This window comes from Dermacentor albipictus, chromosome 6 (genome assembly GCF_038994185.2).
Source record: "Dermacentor albipictus isolate Rhodes 1998 colony chromosome 6, USDA_Dalb.pri_finalv2, whole genome shotgun sequence".
In the NCBI taxonomy this organism is placed as follows: Eukaryota; Metazoa; Arthropoda; class Arachnida; order Ixodida; family Ixodidae; genus Dermacentor; species Dermacentor albipictus.
In genome coordinates this window covers 87,992,340-88,005,264 of record NC_091826.1, presented here as the reverse complement: position 1 = coordinate 88,005,264, position 12,925 = coordinate 87,992,340, and the positions used below count along the sequence as shown (strand labels likewise).

The 12,925-nt window shown below is 48.6% G+C and overlaps 1 protein-coding gene across 1 annotated transcript in view; it reads left to right on the top strand.

The window, feature by feature from the left end:
- LOC139046965 (N-acetylated-alpha-linked acidic dipeptidase 2-like) overlaps nucleotides 1-12,470 on the top strand; it is a 100,002-nt gene extending 87,532 nt beyond the window's left edge. The window contains exons 18-20 of the mRNA XM_070520884.1: nucleotides 6,078-6,156; nucleotides 9,921-10,013; nucleotides 11,982-12,470. Of these exons, the coding sequence (XP_070376985.1) occupies nucleotides 6,078-6,156; nucleotides 9,921-10,013; nucleotides 11,982-12,186 (377 nt within the window). The 3' untranslated portion in view covers nucleotides 12,187-12,470. The remainder of the gene's footprint in view (nucleotides 1-6,077; nucleotides 6,157-9,920; nucleotides 10,014-11,981) is intronic.
- Nucleotides 12,471-12,925: the final 455 nt, after the last annotated feature.

Here is a 12,925-nt window from a genome sequence, read left to right as displayed (position 1 = left end):
GCATTGTTTAGGATTGCCTTCAGTTTTACCACGTAATAGATATAGTTAGTGATGTTGCTGTTCGGCCGTGGCTTTTACCCCAGTCAATGCCTGGTAACTCGCTACCCATGGCATCTTTGGCTGGTCCTTTCGGAGTGCTCCAGACCACTCTCGCAACACTCGTGTGCCCTCAAGGCTAGTGGAAAGCCAGAGCGCGCCTTTCGGTAGGCTGGCTCTTTTCGACCGCTCTCTTCCAGCGTCAAGCGCTCACAGGAGCTCCGAGCCTCGTCGTCGGAACAGTCGTCAACACTGAGAGTATTTCCCGCCACGTCAGCACGACACAATGTCACCGTTCCTGGTGACGAGCCACTGCATGCCAGCGTCTGAAAGGAAATCTTGTCCCACGGGCCCGCGGCTGGGAGTTTTGGCTTAGCGAAATCCGCCGGTTCCTGCAGTCACTTGCTTTCGCCTCTGAGATTTCCTCGTGCGAGAGTGATTCACACGTTCGAAGTGCTCGCTTGTCCTCTGCCCCCGAGTCTCGGATCTGCCCAAATCCGAGTCAGCCGTTGAAGGCAACCAGTCGAATATACCATTAGTTTCTCTCCTTTTTTTCGTTGTCTTTTTTCTGACGGCAAAATTGGCTGCCTTCCTTGCTTACCGTTTGTCCCTTAACTATTTTTGCTGTGTTAGAATGAACCACAGCTTGATAGTCAGCGCTGTTGTTGTCGTGTTACTGCCTGTTGTCGGCGTCTTTACTTTATATATATATATATATATATATATATATATATATATATATATATATATATATATATATATTGTCACAGTCGGTAACGTTGAAAGAAGACGACGCTGATGGTGGTCTTGGAGACGACGAAGAAGTGTTTTAGCAGGATCGATGCTCTACGCTTGTTGGCTCAGCCATTAAAAGCTACCTGTAAATATACGAACGCTTCTTCCTTCCCGTAACATCATTGGTGGACGTGCGAGGTAATCGAGCAAGACGGAGCTCCGCAGCGGACGTAACCTGGCCGCCATGTCTTCCGAAGGCGACAGTTCAACCGCGGCCCCGTCGTCGCCACCGACGGTCATCCTGGCCCAGCCTCGCGACCCTGGCATGTTTTCCGGGATTGACAACGTTGACGTCGATGACTGGTTACAGAATTATGAACGGGTCAGCGCACACAACAGGTGGGATAACACGCTTATGCTGGCTAATGTAATATTCTACCTCAAGAAAACAGCACGGGTCTGGTTCGAAACACATGGAGAAGAGATTACGAGTTGGGACCAGTGCAAACAGAAGCTTAGGGATTTGTTCGGCAAACCCGTCGGCCGCCAACGTGCTGCAAAGAAGGACCTTGGGACCCGTGTACAGACGTCTACTGAATCGTGCGTGGCCTATATCCAGGACGTCCTCGCTCTTTGCCGCAAAGTAGATAACAATATGGCAGAGGCAGACAAGGTCAGCCACGTCTTAAAGGGCATCGCGGACGACGCGTTTAACCTGCAGTTTATAAGAATATCACAACGGTCAATGAGATCATTAACGAAGATCATTGAAGACGCGAAGAGTCGCCGCATAGTTCAACAGTTTACGCGTCTACCTAATACCGCAGCTTCGTCGACGTGCGAAGACATTTGTCCACCGCGTGAGCCCACCTCCTCCGAGAACGTCGTCCGTATCGTTCGGCGAGAAATCGAAGCAGCGTCTCCTGCCACGCCTGTGACGCAGTGCTTTGACGATTCCCGGCCGCTTGTGTCACTTATTCAGTCGGTCATTCGCCAAGAACTTGCGAATGTAGGTCTTCCATCCATCTGCTCCGCCAGCCGTCCTGACTTTGCTTCGTCTGCTGCCACTGCCCCTGTTCACCGGAGCCAATACGGTCCATATCCGAGCTATCGCAACCCGGCCGAATGGCGCACCCATGACGATAGACCCATCTGCTTTTACTGTGGACGTGTGGGCCACATTTCTCGCCACTGTCGAAGTTCCTGGCCAGCCCACTCTCAACCAAGCTTTCCCGCCTACCGCCGCTCCCCACAGAATCCTCGCCCACCATCACTCTCCACCGAGGTTGGAGACGCACCTGACAACGCTCGAGCCACCACAACCAGCCGATCGTCATCACCACATAGTCGCCGCTCCCGTTCGCCCCAGCTGCGTCGCTCTCCATCCCCAGCTTACCGTCGCCGCTCTCCGACGGGAAACTAACTGGGGCAGCTCCTGGAGGTGACGCTGCTCTAGAACAACGGCCTGAAATTCCTCTGCTGACCCTGCCTACTAATCGGAACCTTCTGGACGTGGACGTGGATGGTTTTCCCGTTACAGCACTCATCGACACTGGAGCCCAAATTTCCATCATGAGTGCGGAGCTTCGAACGCGCTTGAAAAAGGTACTTACTCCTGCTCCGACTCGACTGCTCCAGGTCGCCGATAGTGGAACTCAGGCTGTGCTTGGAATGTGTACTGCTCGTGTCAGTGTCGCCGTTCGCTACACGTCCGTTTTGTTTAGTGTGCTTGAACGTTGCCCTCACAATGTGATCCTCGGACTCGACTTTTTGTCCGCCCATTCTGCTCTGATTGACTGTTCCGCCGGTGTCGTACAACTTGACTTACCCCTACCTGTTCCCATTGACCTTCCTGCTCAAGCTCCCGCTCAGCTTTGTTCCGCGGATTTTATACGCCTGCCATCTCTTGCAGCAACCTTCATCCCTGTTTTAGCCAGCCCACCTGTACCTGATGGATACTATGTCCTCACTCCCGCGACGTCAGTCCTGCTTTCTCACAATGTCTCCTTCCCACACACCATCGTTTCTGTTGCGGACAATCAGACATGTCTTCCGATCCTATATTTCGGACAGTGCCCGCAAGTAGTTCCTCGAGGCATGTCTCTTGCCACGTTGTCACCAACGCACGAGTGCCACATTTCTGCTCTATCTGTTGTGCCATCTTCGACCACTGCTCATTCTGCGCCTTCTGCATCAGCCCCGACCGATGACTTTACAAAGATGATTGCACCGTACCTCTCCACCCAACAAGCCGCACAGCTCCGTGGCCTCCTCGAGTCCTACTCCGACATTTTCGATCTGAACGATCGCCCTTTGCGACAAACTACGGTCGTGACGCATCGGGTAAATACCGGCGATGCAGCACCTGTTCGCAGACGCCCATACCGGGTGTCGCCCTCTGAACGACAAGTTATCCAGAGCGAGGTTGACAAGATGCTTGCCAAAGGGATTATTGAATACTCTTCCAGTCCGTGGGCGTCCCCTGTTGTTCTTGTCAAAAAGAAGGATAACAGCTGGCGATTCTGCGTTGACTATCATCATCTACACACGATCACCAAGAAAGATGTGTATCCACTTCCCCGCATTGACGATGCTCTGGATTGTCTCCACGGTGCCACTTATTTTTCATCTATAGACCTTCGCTCTGGATATTGGCAAATTGCCGTGGATGACATGGACCGTGAAAAGACCGCATTCGTCACACCAGACGGCCTATATCAGTTCCGAGTAATGCCATTTGGCTTGTGCAATGCCCCGGCGACCTTTGAACGGATGATGGACATGCTCTTGCGTGGTTTGAAATGGTCCATCTGTTCGTGCTACTTTGATGACGTCATCGTCTTCTCTTCAACTTTTGCGACTCATCTTGAAAGACTTTCATCTGTTCTTTCTGTTTTTCGCACCGCTGGCTTACAGCTCAACTCGTCCAAGTGCCACTTCGGTCACCGCCAAATAACTATGCTCGGACACCTTGTCGATTCGTCAGGCATTCGCCCCGACCCCGCTAAAGTTCATGCTGTGCAGAATTTCCCTGTACCAACTTGTGCCAAAGATGTTCGCAGCTTTATGGGCCTTTGCTCTTACTTCCGCAGGTTTGTGGAAAATTTCGCCCGTGTTGCCCGTCCCCTGACTGACCTCCTGAAGAAAGACGTTCCTTTCTATTGGGGCTCTGAACAAGCGTCTGCTTTCTCGCAGCTCATCACGCTGCTTACTACACCTCCTGTTCTCGCCCATTTTGACCCCTCCGCTCCGACAGAAATCCGCACTGACGCCAGTGGCTACGGAATCGGCGCAGTTTTAGCTCAACGCCAATGTGGGCACGACCACGTTATCGCCTACGCCAGTCGCCTCCTCTTTCCCGCCGAGCGCAATTACTCGATTACTGAGCGCGAGTGCCTCGCCCTCATTTGGGCGGTGGGCAAGTTCCGACCCTACATATATGGACGACCATTTACAGTTACAACTGACCACCACGCCCTTTGTTGGCTTTCCTCCCTCAAGGATCCCACCCGCCGCCTCGGTCGCTGGGCCCTACAGCTGCAGGAATACACATACACTGTGGTCTACAAGTCGGGTCATCTACATCAGGACGCCGACTGCCTGTCTCGAAATCCCGTCGATGTACCGGACGGCTTAGTGGATGTCGCACCGATCTGCGTTCTTTCGCTCTCTGCCTTGCAAGACATTGGCGCTGAACAACGACGCGATGAGTCGTTACACCCAGTTATCGAACGCCTGCTCTCTGATCCGTCTGACCCATCCCTTCACATGTTCGTGCTACAAAATGGCATCCTGTATCGCCGCAACATGCACCCCGACGGGCCCGAGCTCCTGACCGTCATTCCGTCTCATCTGCGACAGACTGTACTGCAGCAGATGCACGACGTTCCCACCGCTGGACACCTTGGCGTTACGCGGACCTATAACCGAATTCGGCGACGGTTCTTCTGGCCCCGTCTCAACCGCTCCGTCCGGCGCTATGTTGCCGCGTGTGAGTCGTGTCAACGCCGCAAAAGACCAGCTGTGCCTCCTGCCGGACTGCTGCAGCCTTTGGAAATACCGGCCGACCCTTTTTTTCGCGTTGGCCTTGATCTCCTCGGACCATTCCCTATATCCAAGCACGGAAATAGATGGATTGCCGTCGCTACAGACTATACAACTCGCTATGCCATTACTAGAGCCCTACCGACCAGCTGCGCTACAGACGTCGCTGATTTCTTGCTTCACGACGTTATCTTGAACCACGGTGCACCTCGTCAACTTCTCACCGATCGTGGCAGATACTTTCTTGCCAAAGTCATAGACGACCTACTTCGATCATGTGCTACTAAACATAAACTTACTACCGCTTACCATTCTCAAACTAACGGTCTTACCGAACGCCTGAACCGTACATTAACGGACATGCTCGCAATGTATGTTTCCTCCGATCATCGCGACTGGGACATTGCTCTACCATTTGTCACGTTCGCCTACAATTCCTCGCGCCACGACACAGCTGGCTATTCACCCTTCTATCTCCTCTTCGGCCGTGAGCCGACTTTGCCTTTCGACACTCCTCTCGACCACGCTCGAGTCGCCGACAGAGTACACTCGGGATGTAATAGCCACAGCGACCCAAGCACGCCAGATTGCCCGCATTCGTCTTTCTGCTTCCCAGACACGCCAGAAGTAGCGTTACGACAAGCGCCATCACGACGTGAACTACGAGCCAGGCGCTATTGTGCTAGTGTGGTATCCAGCTCGGCATGTTGGTCTTTCCGAGAAATTCCTCTCGAGATAATATGGCCCTTACCGCATCCTTCGCCAGGTGACCCCTGTCCCATATGAAGTGTCTCCGCTGAATGCCACGGTGCCTTCACCCCTCTCTGACATCATCCACGTCAGCCGTCTCAAACCTTACCTTTCTTCGACCGATGAGCCGCACCAATCAGGTGCTTTTTCCGACGGGGGTGATGTCACAGTCGGTAATGTTGAAAGAAGACGACGCCGATGGTGGTCTTGGAGAGGACGAAGAAGTGTTTTAGCAGGATCGATGCTCTACGCTTGTTGGCTCAGCCATTAAAAGCTACCTGTAAATATACGAACGTTTCTTCATTCCCGTAACAATATCTATATATATATATATATATATATATATATATATATATATATATATATATATATATATATATATATATATATATATATATATATATATATGCATACGGACCGTCACATAATGCGGCCACGAACGTTGCAGTTATGCATTTATCTCTATGTCCATCTTTCAGCATGGTATAGTCGCTTTCTTCTTTGCCCTCCAGAATGGCTGATCAGCGAGACGAAGAAATTCCAACAACGGGCCCAGAATTTCCGCTCCTGGTTGGGCAATCGCAAGCTCGAGTGAGTTGACAATTTGGCGTGTAATCACCACCTGTGAACACTCATTCGCTAGATGCGACTGCTAATAAAATGTCTTGGAGGGAGTTTCTTCTGGCACATTTGTGTAACGTCGCCATGTATAGTTGTATCTGTAGTTGTACTCGGAGGGAGTTTCTTCTAGCACATTTGTGTAACGCCGCCATGTATAGTTGTATCTGTAGTTGTACAACACGCTAAACGTTTTGATGCATTCATGGGTACATAAAGGGTGTTTGATTGACTTATGACACACTACCCTCTGCTTAAGGGGTGAAATCGAATTGTTTCTTTGGGGCAACGAAGTATTCACGGTTGCAAGAATGACAACAGCTGTGGCAGACAACTTCAAAAGTCTATTAAAATAAGTTTTCGTAGCTATCGCCGGTTTAATCTCTGGTCAGAAATTTGGGGTATCTCTGGTGGCGAGAATTAATTCACTATTTAAATGCGTCTTTTGTAAACACAAGTACAGTTACACCTCGCCGTTGTGTGCAATAGAAAAAATGTATAGGGCAAAAGACAAAAGTGTTACCCATGGGACAAGCAAACAACTCGCATCTGTGCGGCAAAAAGCAGCCAAAGATTCGCACCGGGGATCTTCGCCAATATTCGCCTACGTTATATCGCAGCCTCAGCTACAAAGTAATAAGAAAGCTAGGCGAAGGCAGCTACGAATATTGCGATCTGTTGTTCCCTTGCTACTTGACACCCAATTACGCCATCACCGAGCCTGTATCCGTCAAGAGCAAATGCGCCTGAGAGAGAATGCGTGTTTTGGAAAACAAATTCTCTTGCATGGTTTTTCTTTAATTGCTGTGGCGTAGAATATTCTGTTTAGTCACGTAAAATTGAAGCAAATTTTGAGCCATACGGGGCAGCGAAGTTTGGTTGTTGTATCGAGTCGCGGCGCCTCGTATAACACCTAACGTGGCATTGCCTATTCAGTTGGCAGGTGCCCGCAAGCTCTTCCCCCCCCCCCCTACAATGCATATTGTGCCTCATAGGCACGTTTTGTTAGTGGGTACAGATGAAGCCGGAACTTGGATTACAGTTCAGAAACTTCCAGGGAGGCTAAGGAAGCTGATAGCCGTACCTGGCCAAGTGTAAAAAATAGTCATCTTCCTGGTCGAGTTGTTAGTAAGAGTGGCGTATATGAACCGTATAATTTATTCTGATAGTCACGCAGAATTTCAAAAGACAGCGTCTGCATCATCGACCAGAGGCGCAACGTTGCAATGGCGGTGTCTCAAAACGCAAGCTGTCACGAAGTCTACTCCGAACATGCATCAAAATAAATGTTTACCTGTTTTTCTTTGGCCCGACGGAAAAATACAAGAACGCTCCCCTTAATACAGACACAAGCACATGACGATACCACGACAGTGGTTCACGGTGCTACCACCTGTACCAGATGGTGACAAGGCATGGTTGTAACCCTGGTATCGCTTGGTGGTACTACCGTTAACATGGGAACACTGGTACCAGATCTGTGTTCAGGCCCAGCGCACACGTTTTAGACTGCACTATCTCCGGGGTCGGCTCACGAAATAGGGTCATACCCAATACGGTAAAATACCGTAACCCTCTAAGAAATAAAGTGTCTTTAAAAAGTGGAAAAGGGACAGTTGGTGCGATGCGCAGACTATTCGCACACCACATTAGGGCTATAGGTCGTGAAACTTGGAAAGGAAAGCGCCGTGAATCTTGCAGCCAACACCTATTGGTGGAGAAATCATGCAGAGCAGAACGATGTAAGCACGACTAGGTGGAGTGGGGGAGAGGCAAACACTGAAGGAAGAAACATATGTGAAAAATAAAAAAAATGTTCGAAAATGTTTCAACAGAATATTGCCAAATAAGCTAACAATCTCAGATGAATATGGTATACTAATGTAGGAAATGTTTAATTTTTTTTGCTGTGTTTTAGTTCATTTTGGGGCCCCCTAACGCCTAGTGCTTCTGATCCGTGATACAGCCGGCCTTAGCAAGCCTCAGTACAGCGGTATTGTTGTGCGGGATGGCTTTGATAACTTGAGCCTGGTGGTATCGTCCAGTTCGTTGTTCTTTATTCATTTGCGTGTTTATTCAACGCTTGGCATGCGCTTCACTTCAAATTTCGCCTGAGCTAGCACACGGCATTGATAGGCAAAAGGTGTCAGGGCCAGACTTGTCGTTATCGAGCATGTTCACGCTGCTGCATCCGACGTAGTGTGCCGCGTCGTGACAATGAATGCAAAGCGCTACGCGAAGAATCGTGGGGCAGTGTTTGACAAGCTCAGAGCGCACTTCGGACAGCAAAATTGATAGGTTGAAATGTGTGTTTTTATTTTGTTGACAATATGGTGCAACACTGTGTTGTCTGATAACTGTTAGATGTGATTATACGGTGCCGGCACAGAATTATGAGTGCTTGAATGATTCTGTGAAAAGGTTGCGCATGTATTGTAATATTGCGATTGCGTGTTGGCTTTGCGTACTGTATTCATTCTTTGAAACATATTATTTTTTGTTTAGATACGTATATGGGATGCATAACAATACGAAGTGCAAATAAGAGTGAGGCGGCTCTGGAAATATCTGTGGTATACCGCCACTCATTCCCATCCTATGCTCTGGCGTTCTTAAGGAACGTACCGAAAAAATATTTACAAAATCAGCAGCGTACTTAAGTTCACCTGAACACAAAGGTCATGCCTGCAATTTGATGACGCACTGCGGCATCACCCGGGGCAAGTTGCAAGCTCAGCGAAGAACCATAACTGCGGGCGTGGCGGTCGAAATGCCAGACCCTAAAAAATCTCAGACGTTCGCGCTGAGCAGGAGATGTCGACGTCCAGGTGTGACGTCATACGTCTTTCTTGACATAAATTGTCCCCATGACGGATTGTTAGAGTTGCAACAGGCCAAATCATTCTAGACATGACAGCTTTATAGAAATTTCGCTGCCCATTTGCCTATATTAACCTGGCTGCGCAACGTCCTATGCCATTCTGGCCTCTCTCCTCGTCTTTTCTCGCAGTGTGAGCTTGTTTCGTCTGATCAACTATCCGAGCGAAATGTGCGACATGTATTCTGTGTTCTAACAAACAACATGGGTGCCAAGGAAAGGAAAATGCTTTAGAACGCAGTAGTGGTGGTGGTTTAATGGCGGTAATGCGCTCGTACAACATCCTGTGCCGCCGAGAAGGCGGTACTTCTGAGCATGTGTTACTGTTAGACAAGTATTCCGGCAGTGTTTGAGAGCGCTTTTGTGTCTTCAAACAAATGCTTAAACTGACTGGCTTTCATGTGCGGCGGTTTCCGATTTGCCCGAACGCAGAAAGAAATAAAGATAGAACTTTGTTTATTACCGCTCAGAGGTCTATTTTGTCTTATTATGCTGTTATAATTAAGATTTTTTTTTTTGCGTTGATGCTCTCCGAGCCTACTAACATGGGTGAGAGTGCGTGACTTCTTTTTAGGGGCTCCTTTACATGTACATGTCTCTCCGCCGTAGCTTTCCTTTTATGACCATAAAAAGTTGCCCGAGCATGTAGCAATCTTCTTGTCGCTTACAATACAAGATAGAGCCGATTAATGCATGCATTTGTCTATTACAATTTGTTGTTGTCAAAGGGCTTCGTCCTGCAGTAGACCTAAATACGTCGGTGATGATAGTCATCGCGTCATGCGCAATGAGACCTGCTTTAGGCGCCGAGGCTCCTGCTATCCTTCGTGAATTCCCTCTCTTTGTTAATTCCATGCAGCAAACCCACCTTGCGGATGGTCAACGAAAGACTCGTGCTGATTGAAAGAGCGTTCATCAAGCGGGACGGATTGCTAGGAAAGCCTAACGTCAGGTAAGTGCGCATGACCGTTGAATGAAAACAAACCCTGTTGATCCAGCCTGTGTTCGTCACCCTAAAAAGTAACACGTGATAAATTGACGCGTAACTTTCCAGGATGTTTTTTGGGAAGAAACTTGGAATAAATTAAAGAGGAAATAATATTTCACTCTAACTTCGTGCCAAACTTCAGTGCAGTGAACCTGGCTATGATATCATACAAAAAAAAAAAATATGGGGTGTGTTGTTTGGCATCTTTGGCTAAGTGATGTGGTTTAGCGGATTACAACGCTGTGCAGCTGTTTGACTCGTTTGACTCGTTTCAACAACTCGCTCGAGACACGGCACGGCACGACATAGGCATCTTGCAATTTTCTTTTCTTCAGTGACAACATACTCACGAAAACGATGGGAGTGACTACTTACTACGGACTAGTGACTACTTACTAGTCTTACTAGTCTTACTACTTACTACTTACTAGTGACTACGGACAGATACACGTAGTTCTCGAACAAAACACACCAAGCACTTAACAGAAGACAGATTTTACAAAGACATATGTAAGTACACCTTTTTTCTACATGCAATCCGTGAATGGAACATGTTGCCTGATGACGTTGTGACCTGCACATCGCTCGAAACATTTATCGCCAAGGTATGAAACAATGCTCTGTAGCTCTGACCTGCACATAGGTGAGCTGCGTCGTACAATCACATTATGATTCACTTCCCAGTGTCTTGTATTCTGCCCTGATATAAATACCTGCTGAATGCTGTCTCTTGCGCATTGCACATTAAATATATTTACATTTTCTTTCTTTGTTCTTCTGTGTGCTAAACCTTCCAACATGGTGTTTACTATTTTTCCCCGCTCCTTTTATAGAATTCGTATAATAAATATAGAGTGCGTATGTACTGCCTTATTCAACCAAACTTATCCATGTCCACGCCTACTTGAACTGTGTTCTCTTGAATATGTAACCTGCGCCTTTCCTGCAACAGTCTCAAATGGGAGGCTAGCAGTATGTTCAAATAAATAAATAAATAAATAAGTAAATAAATAAATAGGTTAAACACGCATATTCGCAATGAATCCTGCATTCGCTTGTTGGAGGGCAAGAGTACCCGAGATGTTCCAATCTGCAAATGTCACGGTCGGCATGAGAAGGCGTGGTAGCACTCGAATACACGAACGCATGCGCGTTCTCAAGCTAGAGCTGAAGGTGATGATGGATGGTCCCAGCTAGAGGCGCAATGCCTCTAGCTGAACATAGGGATGAAGAACATAGAGATGAAGGGAACATAGAACATAGGGATGAAGCAAGGGCGCGTTGCTTGGAGCGCCTTGTCATTTTCTAGGCAGCCCTAGCGGTGGTGCAGTTCACGTTTCAGTACGTGATGAACGAAACCACCGTAGCGTCACGTGCCCACTGCAAGGTGCCCATGGACCCACTGCGCTGGCTTAGTTGCTATGTGAAAGCTTAGTTGCTACGTGAAAGACCCCAGGTGCTCAAAATTAATCCGAGATCCCCCACAATGGCGTGGCCCATGATTAGACCGTAGTTTTAGCACGTGTAACACCAGAATGTTTTAAAGGATAAATTAACAAACTTCCCTATTATTTCCTCTTAAGAAATGTTCTAGTTTACCGCAGGAGTTCTACCCCGATATAAAATTAATGGGCATAGCCCAATTTCCAGAAGTTGCTTTTCGAAGATTGTTGTGAAAAACGGCCAATCGCAAATGAAAAAAAGGTCAGCACAGTTGCTCGCTCTTCTTTTTTTCCTATAATATAGTGGCTTGTTTATAAACATACTGCTTATGTATTTGCGCTCGAAGCCTCCACAACACACGATGCACTAAAGCAAGGCTGCCCGAGAATAAACAAACACGTTCACTACAACCCGTCTTTCGTAAATGAGTTCCGCACGAAGTGAGAGTGCCAGAGCCGTTAGGGGGCCTCCCGCTTTTGACACACGCAGGAACATGGCTTTCGGCGCCGATCCGGAGGACGCCTTCGCCGGAAAGGCGCTCGCCTTCCTCCACGAACACGCGTACCGCGCCCAAAGACAGCGAGACCCGAGTCTAACCGCGAGGGCCTGGCGGCAGGCCCACATCGACCTGTCGCATCTGGTGCTCGCCGTGCGCATGTGCAACCAGCTACTGGACCTGGACAGACCCATCTAGAAGCGCTCTAGCTTTTCAGCGGAGGAGCGCGGTCGTTTTGCGCACTCGCTGGAATAAACGGCCTCGTCGCCTCCCGTCTCACCGTTCACAGGATGCGCCGCCGTGCCTGTGCATCGTTCTGGTGTTTCAGCTGTTGCTTCAACTATTCGGCTGCGACCCCGTGCCTAACGCCGGGTGATGGCCTCTGCGCCTGACCCTCCCTCCTTCGTGTGCTTCTTTATGACATTTTTTTAGGAATGTGTTATTGTGAGTTATTAAAATACATGACGTAATTTCCTACGGTCTATGGTATTTTATCTTACTGTGGTAGCGCATTTTCTAGCAGTAAAGGATCAAAGGAATGCAAGATCTCAAATTATGCACAGCCGAGACTTTCCATTTGGAGGGTAACTTTTCCCTCTACCACGGTGAAGGTTGCGGTTAATTCTAAAGTACCTGCCGTGGTGGCCTACAGTTGCTTTCGCGTTGCGCTGCTAAGCCCGAGTGTGCGAGATCAAATCGCAGCCATTGCCAGCCGTACACTTGGTGAGAGCAAAGTGCTACAACGCCCGTGCAGCGTGTATTGGGTGCGTGCTAGGAAACCTCGGAGGGTCTAAATTATTCCGTAGTCCGCCAATACGGCGGATTCAAAATCATATGATAGCTTGGGCCCGTAAATCCCCAGAATTTTTTTTTCTAAAGTGCTCAACCACGTATTCGACCACAGCACTTCAATGTTGAGTGAAGCCAACCGCTTTGC